General features: G+C 36.5%; 1 protein-coding gene across 2 annotated transcripts in view; it reads right to left on the reverse strand.

Moving 5' to 3' along the window:
* Nucleotides 1-275: 275 nt before the first annotated feature.
* The window catches only part of SLC39A12 (solute carrier family 39 member 12), a 62,660-nt gene continuing 45,969 nt past the window's right edge, over nt 276-16,966 (reverse strand). For both annotated transcript variants that reach the window (XM_045858018.1, XM_045858017.1), the window contains exon 13: nt 276-812. In XM_045858018.1, coding sequence (XP_045713974.1) covers nt 684-812 — 129 coding nt within the window. In that variant the 3' untranslated portion in view covers nt 276-683. The remainder of the gene's footprint in view (nt 813-16,966) is intronic.

Here is a 16,966-nt window from a genome sequence, read left to right on the forward strand (position 1 = left end):
ACAACTTTTTACTCTGTCTTTCATTTCTAGTTCTCCTTGCCTAGAACAGATTTCTTGTGGTGATTATGTAGAAGAATGCTGACATACTATCCTTCGGGCTTCCCAAGTCTGCTTATTTATGAGCATTTATAAGACAGTGGGAAATGTTTCAGGGTGATCTACACTATATCGGCTTCGTGAGAGTTGATTGAGAACCTGACATCCGTGAATGGAAGGTAATACAAACATCACATTAAAACTAAATTTTATTACATTTATTTGGAATTTAGTTTGCTTATGGTTTATAATCTCACAGAAAAAATATATAAATGACATCAAAGAAGTTGCAGCAAATTTTATCCCAACAGGCCACTTCAAATATTACAGACAAACATTCTTTATTAAGGAAATGCTATTTTTTGAAAGTTTGCCAAAATTAATTTAGAATTTACTAATAACTAAAAAAAGGTATGATTTCCATGACAGTGTTGGAGGCTAATAACAAAATTTCATTTAAGGACAACCTGACATATATACACTACAAACACAAAATTGCATTATAAAATTAATATGTTAATGAACTAAATGACACACACATCACCTAGAAGAAAAAAAATCTTAATTTACAAGTCATTATAGAGTACAACAAAAGAAATAAAAGTGAAATCATTTAAATTCATTTTTGAAGGATTTTGAGACTCAATTTATATTTTAATATTTTGTTCATATATAGCCAAGAGTAACAGAGAAAGCCAACCTAGGGTCAATCCAAAATTCTGCAGGAGAAACATCAACCAGGGTCGCCGTGTTTGAACATGAGTCATTTCAGGAAGCTAAAAAAAGAATATAAAACCAGAATAAGATCCAGATATATTCACTGCTGGGAAAAGTTTGGTGGGAAAACATGAGAGACTCTGTTATTCAGAACTTAATAACCTTTCAAATTCCCCAAACAATTACAAAATGCTTAATACCTACTCTTACCAAAATTTTTAAAAGTAAGATAAATCAAGCCACTTGATTATGGCTGGAAGGCTCCATTCTTGTCAGAAGTCCTAAAATGTCATATCTAACAACTGAAAGCAAATGCAACCCTTCCTACTTTTATTTTCAGAAAATGCTTGAATGTGAAATAGGTAATAGATGGAAGGCATTTTTGACTGTTATGTTATGTTTATGAATCCACTATTTTCACTGGTCTTTACAAAGCATATATTTGTTTCTTTTCAGAGATAGCTCAAGGTCTTCCTGACCTTTAGAACAATCAAGCTATCATCTGCTAAAGCTCTATTTTATTCTCAGAAAGACAAGTGACTACCGTTTTACATCTGCGGACTGCCATAGAGCCATTTAAAGGGAAATGTTCACTCAAGCACCTTTGTGAAGTGCCTCAAAATATTTTTGTCTCACATTCTTTTGAATGCCATGCCCTGAGAAGGTCAGAGTGAGTATCTCTCTCTCACATCATATTCATTTCTAATGGAGTATAGGCTCAGGTCAACAGGCTTAACTGACATAATGCCGTACTGACATTTTGAGCTGAATAATTCTTTGTTGTGGAGACCCCCTGTGGTTGTGTAATGTTTTAGCAGCCTCCCTGTTCTACCTGCTAGATGTCAGCTGTCCCTCTGTCCCCGGCTGTGGCAACCAAAAATGTCTCCGGATGTCATCAAATGTCCTTTGGGAACTAAAAATCACATCTGGTTGAGAATTACTAGATTATTTTATCTAGCAAGGAAAAGGTTAAGCATATAAAATATGCAAGGGTTTTAGATTTATGGCACTATAAAACAGGTTGATGTAATTTTTAATGCCTGTGCAGGAGCATCCTGAATACTCTGTTTGGATGTGCTTGAGATGGATATTTCTGTATTTTAATTAGCTCAATTGATGGAAGGAGGATTAGGATTATTGCAACCTGCTGTCTCATACCCTAGCATGGAGCAGTGAACTAAAAGACAAAATAGGACCCAGCACTGCTCTCGTGGATGGGTAGCCTTCAATATGTGCTCTTCTTTGGGTATTTTACGGCCATTTGTAAACATGAGGTTAATCAACCGTGCTAGTTAGAGAAATCCTGTATGATTCATTATCTATTATAAACTAAAAATGACATTTTGAAAATCTAGAGAATGTAATCCTTATTCTCAAAGGGCTTGCCATCGGTAGTATTTTTGAGGGATTAACAAAATAAATCATTGGAGTTGCCCAATACCTCTGATTCTCAATAGTTTGGAAGTGGTTTTCAATAGTTGACTCCTAAGCCAGATAGTATAGATCTCCTTCTGTCCTGGGAATTTGTGTCTCAGATTGTGTCTGTGAGACACAGAAGTTATGCCATCTCAGGTCAAGTAAAGGCTCGAACTTGAACCTTATTTCCAAATACTAGAATAAAACATAGTTCCTTCTTCTTGTTTTTCACACAAAATAATTAATACTCACTTACAGGATGTGGCTGAATTAACAACTTGTTTTACCTCCACTGTCTCTAGTACCACCCATCTGTTGTTCATCTTTGACAGAAACAAGAAGTTTCTAGATAATCTTTCTTGGCAAATAGTGAAAAAATGCAGATAGTTTACTGAACCAGCATGATTATTTTGAGTGAGTTGTCATGGAGAAAAAGACTTCAGACAAGATATAAGTATGGTGGTGAAAACGTTCTGGTTCAATAGCTAGGGCTTGAGGTGAATTTTCAAACCATCAGCGTCTCAATGAACGTACATTTATTAAGCTCACTTTCTAATTCCCCTCTCTGCCTCATACTTCCACTGAGGATATTTGGCTGGGAATAAGCAGGCCTCGATTAGGATAGATTTAATAGACAAAATTTTTAAATATGAAAAACATGAAAATAGAGTTAGAGTATAGAGTTAGAGTCTAGATAATTTCTGCAAATCTCAGTTTCTATCCTGAATGAATCCAAAAATGCCACATTATGTTTAAAAATTGTTTAACCTAATATTTATCTCACTTAGCCTAAGCTTACAGGCCTGCCGTTTGCTTGTAGTGATAGAATTGAATAGCATATAAAACCCCTAGGCTCTGCCAACGGCCCCACTCCCAGGGACAAAACCAATAACCTTTTATTCTGAGTATGTACATGGCATCACCCACAAGAAAACACCATGAATATGTCAGAGCCAGAGGAACCACAATTCACATGAAATGCCATGTCTTTTGTGGGGTTGTACATTACATTCCCTGCTTGTTTTTAACCAAATATAATCAGGTCTATGATAATTTGACATCCATCCAGAGGTGCCTTCCAGCAGCTCCCATTTCTCTCAAGGTCCTTCCGGACTCCCTGGTGGAAGGTTTCATGCCATGCTTACTTCCATCACATACTTTATTATGCCCTTTCCTATATCTCCCCTCCCCTTTTCTCCTTACAATCCTGAAAGAAATAACATTGCTAACTCATTATAGTTGTTAGGAAGCATGGGCTCAGAGAGGAGAATGACTAATCCAAAGTCACACAGATGTGCTGTCAGAACTGGGAAGGAAGCAAGGGGACCTTGTCACCACAGAGGACACACAAAGACTTGCAAAGACCCACCCCTGTCTGAATTCATTTCTGTTTTGACCAACACACTTCTACCAAACTAGAAAAAAATGGAAACAGGAACAACATCCAATTAAGCATAAAATAGTCACTGCATGTGATAAAAGTATGTAATATGATATCCAGATATCATGCTGCCTTCGTCATGAAAGATCATATCACTGGTTCTGTTTTCAAGGCAGATAATACGCACTTGAGAAAAGCTATAACACCAGACTAACACTGTAAGCCTACAGATGCAGACAGAAACAGTGAAAATCATCATTAAGAAAACAGGTAAAGGAGATTCTTATCCTGATATTTAAGCTTTAACCTCAACTTGGGTGGCCTATCTGAACTCCCCATGCCCCCACATAAATGGGTTTCATAAGAAAACACAGCTTAGCTTGCTTTTAAGACAATAGTTGGCTATTTTGTAGGTGATTATGGATGAATATATGAACCGTAATATCTCTTGGGTTCATACCAAAATACCAAAGAGTTCTACAGAAAGTCCTTCCAAAAGGTACACATACAAAATGCCAAAGCTCAAACCACATCTGATTGTAGCATTTCACTTGTTCTGAATCTACCCATATATATTCTTTTACATTTCAGTCAGCAAATTTCGAAGGAAAATATAAGTCTAGATAACTTAAGTGTATATATTCATATTTTGTCTGTTTTTTCTCTTTTTAAAATTTCCTATAAGAGTTTAAGGAACACCATCTTCCCCTGACTTTCAAGAGAGAAGAGTTCCCTTTTGCTCGAGGGCAATTATTTCTGAATTAAACAATTTTACAGATCTTGATTTATACCCTAAGACAAGAGAGGGTGAAATGATGGATAGAGTATGTTGACATTGATGTAAAAGGTCAGACAAAAAAAAAAAAAAGAAATGTTAGCAAAATAGCCTTGCTCAAAGATAGAACTAAGAGAAATGTTCTTGAGATTTCTACCAGAAAGTTGGAAACTTTGAAGTAAAAAGTAACTTCCTTTTTACCTCCATGTTTCGCAAGTTCCCCTACTCAAATCAGCAGATGCCAAGACATGATAGTCAAGGAGTTGTAATATTCTAGAAAAAAATCTTTATCTAAAATGTAACCCTTTAACATGCCATTAAGTTCTTCCCTTCAATTTTCAATCAGGCACAAGAAATTTCCCAAGAAGCACCAAGTCCACACATTGATTGTGACTTGTCTACAGACAATGGTCCCTGCAAGTTCTATTAACTAACTGAGAAATAATTATAATGGACAACTGCTAATTAGGGTTTCTGAACATTTTAGAAAGTGATATTAAGTAAATGTTTTAAACTTATATCAGTCCCCATAACTGAAGCTTTAAAATGAGTGCTCCCAGAGAATGTTAGAACACATCAGGAAAGAAACGGGGTGAATACTAACATCTTTTCATGTGTAATAATTGTATACTAGGGAGGACTCATCACAGAGAAGAAAGGTCTATAAAACATCTGGAACTAAGCTTCTGTCTCTCCTTCTTGTACTTCTGAACATCAGACTCTTCCACCTTCTTTGTTAATTTCTACCTGTAATCTGGAACTGGTTTCTTACTAGTGACATTAAAGGCCTGTTACTGGATATTTCAACATTTAGCTCCAGCATGGTTCATATATGTGAATGCTGAAATAGAAAGCTCAGCATTCAATTCTTCTAAAATACACAAAATTTCAAAAGTCTGTCATGATTAAAAATTTACAATTTAAATGTAGAAATTCAACATTCACTTATTGAAAACATTGAGTGATGTCTCCGATAAAGGTAAAATTATAATGTGAATATTTTTCTCTCAGGAAAGTGTAGATTTTGGCCTCCTCAGTTTTCAAGAGAAATTATTTTCTTTTCTGTCATGAAGCTCACTTAACACTGATTTATGCCACATTCTTCCCTTCAGAGGGACTCTGACATCTACTGTGCACAGGGGGCAGGTGTATATTTGCATTTGATAAGAAGAACCATAAGAATCCCTAGAAAAAATATGAAAAAAACCCTCAAACTTATTTTGTAGGACACCCTAATTATGCTTAATTAGGGACACCCCTTCCATGCGCTGCTCTAACTCTGCCACATTTGTAAACACTTTAATTTTAACCTTGCAAAAGATACACAGCTGAGAAAAAAATGGAAACTTGCTTATGAAAGTCATCATTTGGCTTGCAAATCTGCAATTATCTGTTTGCATTTGCAAACTGTACACTTAGAAGTTCACGTTAAAGACTTCTAGTTTCAGGTGTGGCATATAAGATTAGAATTCTGCCAGTGCATCCTAACAAATAAAAACCTGGGCAAACTGGAAAAGGAAACTTTTCTTAGATATTTCAGAGAAGTGAGGTCTCAGGGCACACTGCCGGTGCTGAACAGTGGACAGAGAGAAGGCGGAGACAGAGAATAGCACTTACTAGGGCAGAATTTCTCCCAAGTTAATGTCAGATACCAAAACACAGATTCAGGAAGCTCAGAGAATGTCAAACGTGATAAATATGAAAACATTGCATATAGGCACATCATTTTTGAACTTCAGAAAATCAAAGATTTTTTAAAAATCTTGAAATAAGCCAGAGGGAAAAATATCTTACAGGAGCAAGGACAATAATTACATCTAAATTCTCCTTAGAAACTACACAAGCAGAAAAACTGAAGTGAAATAGTTAAGAACTACCAACCTAGAATTCTGTAACTCCAAAATTATCCTTGAAAAGTGAAGAGGAACTAAAGACTTTCTCAGACAAACAAAAATTGAGGGAAATTGTTCCCAGTAGACCATTCTTGCAGAAAATGGTAAAAGAAGTTTTACAGAGAGAAGAAAATAATATAGATCAGAAACTGGGATTTATGTAAAGAAAGAAGGGAATCAGAAAATGAATAAGTAAAGGTAAAATAAAAACTTTTATTTTCTTGCTCTAAATTGAGCTAACAAATTTCTTCAAAATAACAGCAACAATGTTTTCGGTTAGGCATGCTTGTGTGTGTGCACACATACATTCAGTGAAGTGAATGATGGCAATGACACAAGGAATGGAAGGGAGGAATCTGGAATATTGTCTTATTACAAGTTACCTGCACTATCCATGAAACAGTAGAGTGGTATGTGAAACTGATGTGGGACTAGTTGTATGTATGCTGGGAACTCTAGGGCAACCACTTAAAAATGAAAAAGGGAAATATAATTAATACACTAAGAAAGGACTCAAAATGGAAAAATACAAAATGCTCAATTAAAACCACAAGGCAGAAAAAGTGAAGAAGATGAAATTAGCAACAAAAAATACAGGCAAAATTAGAAAACAGTAGTGAAAATGGCAGATATTTATACAATTATACCAGTAATCACTCTAAGTGTCAGTGGTCTAAGTACACTAGGCATTTAAAATGTTAGTGGTCTAAATACAAAGACATTTTTCAGAGTGGATAAAAAAATAAGATCCAACTATATGCTGTCTACAAGAAACCTATTTTAAATATACAGACACATGTAAAGGGATGGGGGAAAATCTATCACGCTAACACCAATCCAAAGTAACTGAGAGTAGGTACATTAATTCATAACAGAGCAGGACTTCAGAGCAAGGAAAGTTATCAGAGATAAAGATAGACATTAGATAAGGATAAAAGACTCAATTCTCCAATAATCGTTAATGTGTATTTCCTGACAACAGACTGTCAAAATATAGGAGGCAAAACTAACACAACTGCAAGGAGAATCAGACAGATTCACTATCATAGTTGGAGACTTTAACACATTTCTGTTAAAAATGGACAGACCCAGAGGACAAAAAATCAGTACATCACAGTTCAACTACAGAGCATCATCAATCAACTGGGTATAATTGACATATACAAACTACTTCAGCCAATAACAGCATAATTAACGTTCTTCTCAAGCTCATACTCAAGCTCAGTCACCTAGACAGGCCACACTGTGGCCATAAAGCACACTTTAATAAATTCAAAAGAACAGAAATCGTACAATGGCCTCTCTCAAATAACAATGGAATAAAACTAAAAAACAATGACAGAAAGACAGCTGGAAAGTCCCAAATACATAGAGATTAAACGGCATCATTCTAAATAATACAAAGATCAAAAAAGAAATTTTAAATATTTTGAACTAGTCCTCGGTGGTGTGGCACAGTGAATTGAATATTGGCCTATGAACCAAAGGGTTGCTGGTTGGACTTCTAGTCAAGGCACATGACTGGGTTGCAGGCCAGGTCCCCAGTAGGGGCAACAACAATGTTTCTCTTCCTTTCTTTCTTTCTCCCTCTCTTCTCCACTCTCTAAAAATAAATCAATAAAATCTTTAAAAAAATAAAATCAAGTATTTTGACCTAAATGAAAATGAAGATGTAATTAATAAAGTTTTGGGGAAGCAGGAAATCAGTGCTTAGAGACAAATAGTAGGGGAAAAAAGAAAGATATAAAATCAATAATCTAAGCATCCATCTGAGGAAACTAGAAGAAGAATAGAAAATTAAATCCAAAGTGAGAAGAAAAAAATAAAAATTAAAGGAGAAATCAATAAAACTGAAAACAGCAAATCAATAAAACCAAAACTTGATTCTGTGAAAATATCAATAAACTCAATATGTTTCTACCCAGGCTAACTAGGGAAAAAAGACAAAAGACACAAATTACTTATATCAGAAATAAAAGTAGGGACATCACTACAAATTCCATGGAAAATAAAACAATAAAAAACAGTTATAAACACTTTAAATTTATTATCACAAATTTGATAACCTGGATAAAAGGCACCAATTCTTTAAAAGACACAATCTGCCAAAACTCACAGAAGAACAAGTAGACAATCTGAACAGGCCTCTTTCTATAAAATAGATTCAATGACCTTTCAAAATAGAGAGCAGCAGGCACAGATGTATTCACCAGTAAATTCTACCAGACATTTAAGGAAGAATTTGTGCCAATTTTCTACAATCTTTCAGAAAATAGAAGCAGAGGAAATACTTTCTAACTCTCTAATACATTCTGAGGCCAGCTTTGTCTGAATACCACAACTAGACAAAGATATTACAAGAAAAGAAAACTATAGACCAATCTCTCTCATGAACAGAATTCAAAATAGTAGCACATTGCATTAAAAAATGTATAAAAATTATACAGCACAACCAAGTGGGATTTATGGCAGGTATACAAGGCTGATTCAACATTTAAACATCACTTAATATAATCTACACTACAACACCAACAAGATAAAGAAGGAAAATCACATAATCATATCAATAAATGTGTAAAAATGCATTGACAAAATCTGATGCACATCATGTTAAAACCTCACAGAAAACTAGGGATAGAAAGAAACTTCCTCAGATTCATGGAGAAGAAGGGAAAGAAGGAAAGGGAAGGGAAGGGAAGGGAAGGGAAGGGAAGGGAAGGGAAGGGAAGGGAAGGGAAGGGAAGGGAAGGGAAGGGAAGGGAAGGGAAGGGAAGGGAAGGGAAGGGAAGGGAAGGGAAGGGAGTTGGGGGAAAGGAAGGGAAGGGAAGGGAAGGGAAGGGAAGGGAAGGAAGTTGGGGGAAGGGAAGGAAGTTGGGGGAAGGGAAGGGAAGGGAAGAGAAGGGAGTTGGGGGAGAGAAGGGGAGGAAGGGAAGGAAAAAGGGAAAAGGGAAAGACCAAGGGAGAGGAGGGGAAGGGAGGAAAACAAATACAGAAGAATCAAAAGAAGAGAAAAGGAAATGAAAGGTACACAGTCTAGGAAAGAAACAAAACTGTCTTTACTTGCAGTTGACATGCTCAATCTCTATAGAAATTGAAAAGCACCCACAAAAATCTCCTGCAACTGATAAATGCTTATGTCAAGGTTGGAGGATAAAAGATTAACATACAAAAGTTGATCATTTTTCTATGTAGCAGGACTGAACAAGTGAAATTTAAATTAAATGCATTACCCTTTACATTAGCAACAAAAATTAAATAGGTATAAATCGAACAAAATAGGCATAAGGTCTATATAAGGAAAACTACAAAACTCTAATGAATGCTATCAAGGAAAAACTAAATAAATGGAGAAAATTTCCATGTTCATGGATATGACTCAATATTGTCAAGATGTCAGTTTTTCCATAGATTCAAGCAATGCCAACCAAAATCCTACAAATTTTCTATGGACATTAAAAAACTGGTTCTAAAGTTTACACAGAAATGCAAAAGACCCAGAACAGCCAACGTCATGTTGAAGAAGAAAAACATTGGAAAATTGACACCACTCAACTTTAAGACTCACTGTAAAGCTACAGTAACCAGCAGTGTGTTACTGTGAAGGAACAAATATATTATTGTAACAGAATAGAGAGACCAGAAATAGACCCACAAAAGTATCATCAGCAGATCTTTGACAAAGATAAAAAAGTAATAAAATGGAACAAAAATAGTCTCTTCAATACATGGTGCTGGAATTTCTGGACATCTCCATGCAAAGGGGCAGGAGAGAGAATTTTTACACAGACCTTGGCTATTCCTTTTGACAGCAATGTGAAGGGGGGATGTCAGAGTGTTCCCCTTTAGTTATTATATTTTATTATTAACAAACAGTAGGACTTTCAACATAGATGGAGGTAATAACTCAACAATATCCTGAAATTGGGTGACTTATTCCTGTTGACACAGGGCCTATTTTGAATTTAGGCCTTTTTAAATTAGCAGTTAAGAACAACTTATTATAGCATTCTTAATTTTTCTTACCAAGCAGGAAAGCAAAGACCACAGCTCTCAATGTACCTGGAGTTGCCAAACTAGAGGTTTATTTTAAAATCATGTATTAAAATTCATTATTAGATATTTTGTTAAATATGCAAATATAGGATATTATATACTTCTAAATTCTCAATGGTATCTTCCCAAAGAAATTCATGAAGAAGTTTGCAGCAGAAGATAAATGACATTTTCTGTTTTGAAAACTGAGTTACAAGACAAAGACCACATCATGGTCGTTCCCAATTAGGAGAGACAAAAATGTTACCTGTTTTTCACTTGTACCTAACATTTCACCTCACTGTTTTTTCCTTAGGTAAAGTGATTCAGTCAGAAAAATTTTTACTTGTTTAGCTTAGCAAAGAGAGCCATGGGCACCTTTAACATTTTCATAAGAAATGGATTACTTTAGAAGACGTGTGTGTGTGTGTGTGTGTGTGTGTGTGTGTGTGTGTACACATACACAAGAGTGATTTAGGAGACTAGCTACAAGAAAAAGACATGAGTAGCAGAAAAATATGAACATTTCTGTTAGTTTTATAGAGAAAGAATAGAAATCTTTCAAAATTGTTGGTAGGGGAGGTTCACCCTTCTTGCTCCTGTGAAGAAATAATTGAAAATGTTAAATTATATTAATTTTGCTGCCTGAAATTGTTTTTAGATGCTTGTCATTTTTTTCACAGGAGAAGAGTATTTTAAATGGTGTCAGCTTCATTCATTGATTTTTAAATATGATATATGTTGAAAGCAAATATATATACCAAGGTCATTTTACATGTATTTTTCAAAGAAATACCCCCTTTCTATGGATGGATATTGTTTAAAGGGCATTACACTTAGGTATTGCCAAACTATAAAGAAATGATGGCTTACCAGATTTTTGCATGGAGAAAGGACTCATTTACAAGAGCCAACTTGGTGATTATAGATTACTGGCTGAATTGCACTGGATTTATCCAGATTTCTCTGAGAAAGAAAGACTCAATCAAACAATAAATTAGAAGACAGAATAAATAATGTGGAGGAAGGAATAGGATCAATATCCTAAAAGTATAGATTCTATTTCAGTTTAATTTTATAGTTGGGTGATTACAAGGTGAAGCCTAACTAGAAAGGCAGCTGTTTTGTCAGTTTACATTCTTCTTACCCAATTCCCTATCTTGAAGCTGTTACAGTTACTGAACTAAAATAATTATAGAGAAGCCAATATATACTTTTTATCTAGACTATTGATAATCTTATCTATTGACTGGGCTTAATATTTAAATCTTGTTTGTGTGCATTTGGGTATATCTTAAAAGCAAGGGATCTTAAGTTCAAATTCAAAATATTCTTTACCTTTTCTACAAAAAAAAATCATCTGGAAATTGAAAAATGCTTCAAGCAAAGTCTGGCTGAGATTTTACTTGTAGGAGACACTTCCCAGAAGAAGGCAGATAGGCAAATTTCTCTAAGTGACTGTTATTCAATCTTTGCTGATTCTGCCCCCTTTATTATGTAAGTGAAATCATGATTGAAGGAATATTAGTAACAGTCTTGATGAGGAACAGAATTTTTAAAAGAGTATCTCCAGAAAAATGTGCAGAGGGAAGGGGGAAGGCATTGTGTAAACTTTGTGGTGCTAGAGGCAGGCAATAATATTCTCAATTAATCTGCCTTGATGTACCAGACAGAGGGGGCACCTGAATTTGGGGTTGTTTTATTTTGTTTTGCATGAATTAGTGAGGCGCTTCCTTCCCCACAAGCCATCTCTCTGAGTTACAGCTCCTCTACTGACAGCTTGAGTGTTATTAACACACTGGATCCTGGGCAGTCGTCCTGTTCCCCCAGTTCTAGGGACATGTTCAGTTACATTCGTAGTGATAGCTCCGTGAAGTTCCTATGGGCCTGTGCTACGGGGACTGTGCTAGGGGTCTGAAACAGTGTCACAGGGTCTAAGACTTTAGGAACACTGCCTAAGGTTTAGAGCTTGTTTCAGATCCAAAATAAAGCTTTTCTTGGCATAACGTTTTTATATTTTTAATAAATTAATTCCTTCTTTAAGCTATAAATCACATTTGTTAAAGATAAAGTCTCTCTTATCAAACTCTGGAAGAAAACAATACTTTCAGAGCTTGTCTTTTCCTCCTATCTGAGAAATTTTTAAAAGTTGAAGAAGGTGGAGCTGAAAAATCCTCTTGACTTTCAGTCTGAGAAGTGTCTTACAAGGAACTTTGATTCTCAGAATAAGATGATCCTGCATAGGAGCCTGTGTTCCCAAGTGCCTCTAAATCAAGGTTAGTAAGTAGCACAGGGGTATATATTCATCTTCTATGCTGCTGTTAACAAATCACCACAAACCTGGCAGCTTAAAACAGCATACATTTATCTTTCAGGGTCACCACCCTAAAATGAGTATGTCAGCAGGTCTGCTCTCCCTTCTGGAGCCCTGGAGAGAATCTGTTTCCTTGCATTTCCCAGCTTCTAGAGGCTGCCTGCATTCCTTGCCTCCCAGACCCCTGCATCCATCTTTAAAGTCTGCAATGGCAAATCTCTCTGACCCTACTTCTGTTATCACATCTCCTTCTCTGACCTCATGAAGAAGGTTTTCCGGTTTTCAGGACTCCTGTGATTAGATTGGGCCCACAGACAATCCAGGATAATCTCCCCATCTCAAGGTCCTAAGTCTTAATCACATCTGCAAGGTCCTTGTTGATATGTAAGATAATGTTGTCCCTTGTTCCCAAGTTTAGGACGTGTATCTCTTTGGGTGTGGGGTATGTCATTATAAATAGAGAGAACAAATCTCATGAAATCTTTGTAGCAAACTTGGGACTATGTAAAAGACAGCAAACAAATATAATTAAGATAAGGTGGGAAAGCAAAATAAATGGATACTAATTTATCCATCACAGGCATTACTAATTGCATGGGACACACTTCTGTTAAATGACAGTTCAAACATTCCATCTAGGCACCACCACTGACTTCCACAGACAGGTGGAAGATAAAAGGATGGAAAAGATATTCTGTGCAAACAGTGGGCAGGAAAGCAGACGTGACTGTATTAACACCAGGGAAAGGAGGCTTCAAGACAAGGAGGTGTACCCGAGATAAAGAGGAATCTTTTAGCATGATAAAAGTATTGATCCATCAAAAGGACATAATAATCCTAAATATGCATGCATTTAATAAAAGAAATTCAAGCGCATGAAGCAAAATGGAAAGAACAAAATATACAAATCATGAATATAGGTTTATATTTTAACATACCTTCCTCAATAATTATTACCAGAACAAGTGGAGGGAAAAAATCAGTGCAAAATTTGAAAATATGAATAACACTGTCGGCCAGTCTGCTATTCACAGAACCCTACTGCCAACACACTCCATTCATGTACTTTCTCAATGCACAAGGGGGTCACTCACCAGGATGGATCATATGCTGGGCCAGAGAACAAGTCTCAAAAGTTTCAAAAGTAAATATAAAGTATATTCTCTGACTATGAAGGAATTAAAGCAAAAAGATATTTAGACAGGTTCCAAATATTGAGAAATTAAGCAACATTCTTCTATATAACATACATAACATATGGCTCAAAAAATTACGTGGAAAATTAAAAATACTTCAAAATAGTCACTATTGAAAACACAACACATTAAAAATATGGGACTCAGCTAAAGCAGTGCTAGAGGGAACTTGATAACTTTAAATGCTTAAATTAGAAAAGAAGAAAGACAAAGTCAATGATATATCATTCTACCACACAAAGTAAAAAATAAACAGAAAATTAAATACAAAGTGAGTAGAAGGAAGGAAACAAGAGATAAGAGCATAAATAGCAGGGAAAATCATAAAGCCGTGGTCATCAATCACTGCCAGTTTTTTTACTTGTGGAATTTGTGCTTCCTGTTCATGCAAACTTTAGCTCTGTCAGAACACATTTTTTCTTGAAGAGAATACACCAGAGAATATTTCCACTGAACTTGAAGCTGTTACTACCACCTTGTCACTTGAGCTCCTGATACCAATGAATGAACCAGTAGAGAAAACTTACAATATTAGTAGGAGTAATTGTCACTGGTTACCATGGAAGTTAGGGTTACTGCTACACAATGGAGTAAGCAAGGAACATATCCAGAAGCCTGGGGATTCCTTGTAGCATCTCTTGGTGCTTCCATGCCCACTGACAATGGTTACCAGGCAACTACAGGAAACATGGCCTAATGGGGTCACAGCAGATCTCTCTGTACAGCCTGAATTGCTTTATGCAGAAAGAATGCCAGGGCAGCCAAAGTGTTGCCTGCCAATGAGGGGAATCAAGACTGGGTGCTACAGGAGAGAGCTGATGAGCATCAAATATGGCCTCAAGATCGTCAGGGTTTGGAGCTGGCTCCACTATTTTGTATTAAGTCTTTGTGGAGTTTTGCCTGGCTACCACCATGATAGATGGGACTTCCAAGTAAAGGAGAACATGTGCATATTTGAGTGGTGGAAGAAGTCAGCTGTTAATGGACCTCACTCTCATGCTATTTTATATTCTCTCAGCCCCATCTCTTACCCTAGCCACATTAGCAGAGATCAGTTCCAAGAAGGTGCTGCATAGAGCCTTGCTTCAGGCCCACACTACATTCCTCTTTCTCCTATCCTGGGCTTCTCGGACTTCATGGCAGGGAACCGCCATGGGAACTCCCTTGGCACTCAAGCATGTATAACCTGAGAGTATGGGGAATAATTCTTGTGGGGCCAGCTTTGAACAATGGGGACAGGAGCCCCCTCAGAAGGTCCTATGTTATGGATTCCCCCAAGAGTGATGGTCAATTTAATAAAAACACATTGTTTTTTTAACTTAAAAATTTTTTTAAATTTAATTTTAGAGAGATGGGAAGGGAGGGAGAAAAAGAGGGAGAGAAACAGCAATGTATGGTTACCTCTCGCACGCCCCCTACTGGGGACCTGGCCCACAACCCAGGCATGTGACCTGACTGGATATTGAACCAGTGACTTTTTGGTTTGCAGGCGGGTGCTCAATTCAGTGAGCCACACCAGCCAGGGAAAAACACGTTGTTTTATTGACTTTTATCCTTCTCTGTTTTATCTGATTTGCCCTTAGTCTTGCTCCCTGGGCTTACCTCCCAAATGAATTACCTTCACTCAAACCTTTGCCTTAGCTTTTGCTTAGAGAAAACCTAGTCTAGGACACCGATCTTTGTAAAAAGAGTGAATATCCTTTGGCCACCCAGAGCTATGTTCATTCTTAACTTTCTTTAGAAACCATTCAATGCAACTGGGAGTTAGTGTGCTTGGATAAGGCAATACCACTGTGGCAGATTTCCAGAAGACTGTCTTCCTTGTTGATTTCATTGCTAATGGTCTCATTTTTACCCCTAGTTCTTTTTCTTGTAGGACTTTGAAATAACACACCCTATTTCTTTGAAACAAACAAGGAAAGCAAAAATCCAGCTAATCTTTCCTATTAACCCTGCTGGTAAATTTCCAGGGTTTAGTAAATATCCCATGTATGAGAGTATTCCCCGTTACCCTTTCATTGTTGTCATTTATTTTCTTTGCTATTTACAGAGTCATGAAACCTTGTTTTCTTTCCTTTAAATGCAAAAGACTATTTTCTTTGGCACAGCCCCAGAGTACAGCAACGGTTAAATTTGCTGCTGTGTGAAAGAGTCGAATTTGTTCAGAAGTTACGCAAAAGGCCGTGAGAGCAGGCGACCTGGATTATAGGAAGTCACCCCAGGAAACTTGGAGTTTTTTATTTTCTGTCTTTTTGCCAGAATGCTGCTTTTTCCCGGACCAATAGTAATTTTCAATAAGGTCGAGATTTATTCTAGTTGAATCTCACAGGATACCAGACATACTGCTTTCTTACAAGCAATGTCTTACCCTTATAAAATCAGGAGGAGAAATATTGAGGAGAAAATGATATATTTAACTCAGGGTTCTACATGACAAATGGCTCTTAACAATGTTCTCAGGTCAATCTTGGGAAAGTAGTTTCCCTAACAAAGAAAAAGGATTGACTACATACATGCACATCCATCACGCCTGAAGAGAGATTCAGACTGTGTAAAAAAAATAAACAAATAAATAAGCGAACTTCAAAAGAATACAGCAACTTCCCCTGACTCATGAAGAGAAATTAGAAAGCTGAAAATCAGGAGGTTCAGGAGTGAATGTGAGGACTTATATAGAGACACTGTAAACAAAAGGTACCTCCCAACATTCAATGATGGGTGGACAGTGTGCTTTTGAAGTGACAAAAGGCTAGAAATCCAGATTTCTCAAACTGGAAGGATCAAAGGATTATGTATATTGACCATGGGCTGAGGACTTGGGTTCAGGAAAGGGAGAGGGTAAAATATGCCCCAATTTTAGCTATCTTCACCAGCAAGATCAAGAACTTTCCTGAGTATCATAAATAACATGTAAGTACATATATAAACATGGAAGTACATTCTGATGTTTACTCATCTATTTGAATCTTATGAGAACTAAGAAAAACAACCATGGACAGATAGGTCAGTTGGTTAGAGCCTCATCCCCATATGCCAAAGTTGTGGAAATTCAATTCCTGGTCAGGGCACATATAAGAAACAACCAATTAATGCATAAATAGGTGGAACCAGAAATTGATGTCTGTTTGACTCTCTCTCTCCTTCCTTTCTTTCTCTCTCTGTCAAATCAGTAAATTAAAAAAAAATTAAAGAAAAGCAATCAGAAAG

The sequence above is a fragment of the Phyllostomus hastatus genome, unplaced genomic scaffold (assembly GCF_019186645.2).
Source record: "Phyllostomus hastatus isolate PE091 unplaced genomic scaffold, TTU_PhHast_1.1 phas_scaffold_1674, whole genome shotgun sequence".
NCBI lineage: Eukaryota > Metazoa > Chordata > Mammalia > Chiroptera > Phyllostomidae > Phyllostomus > Phyllostomus hastatus.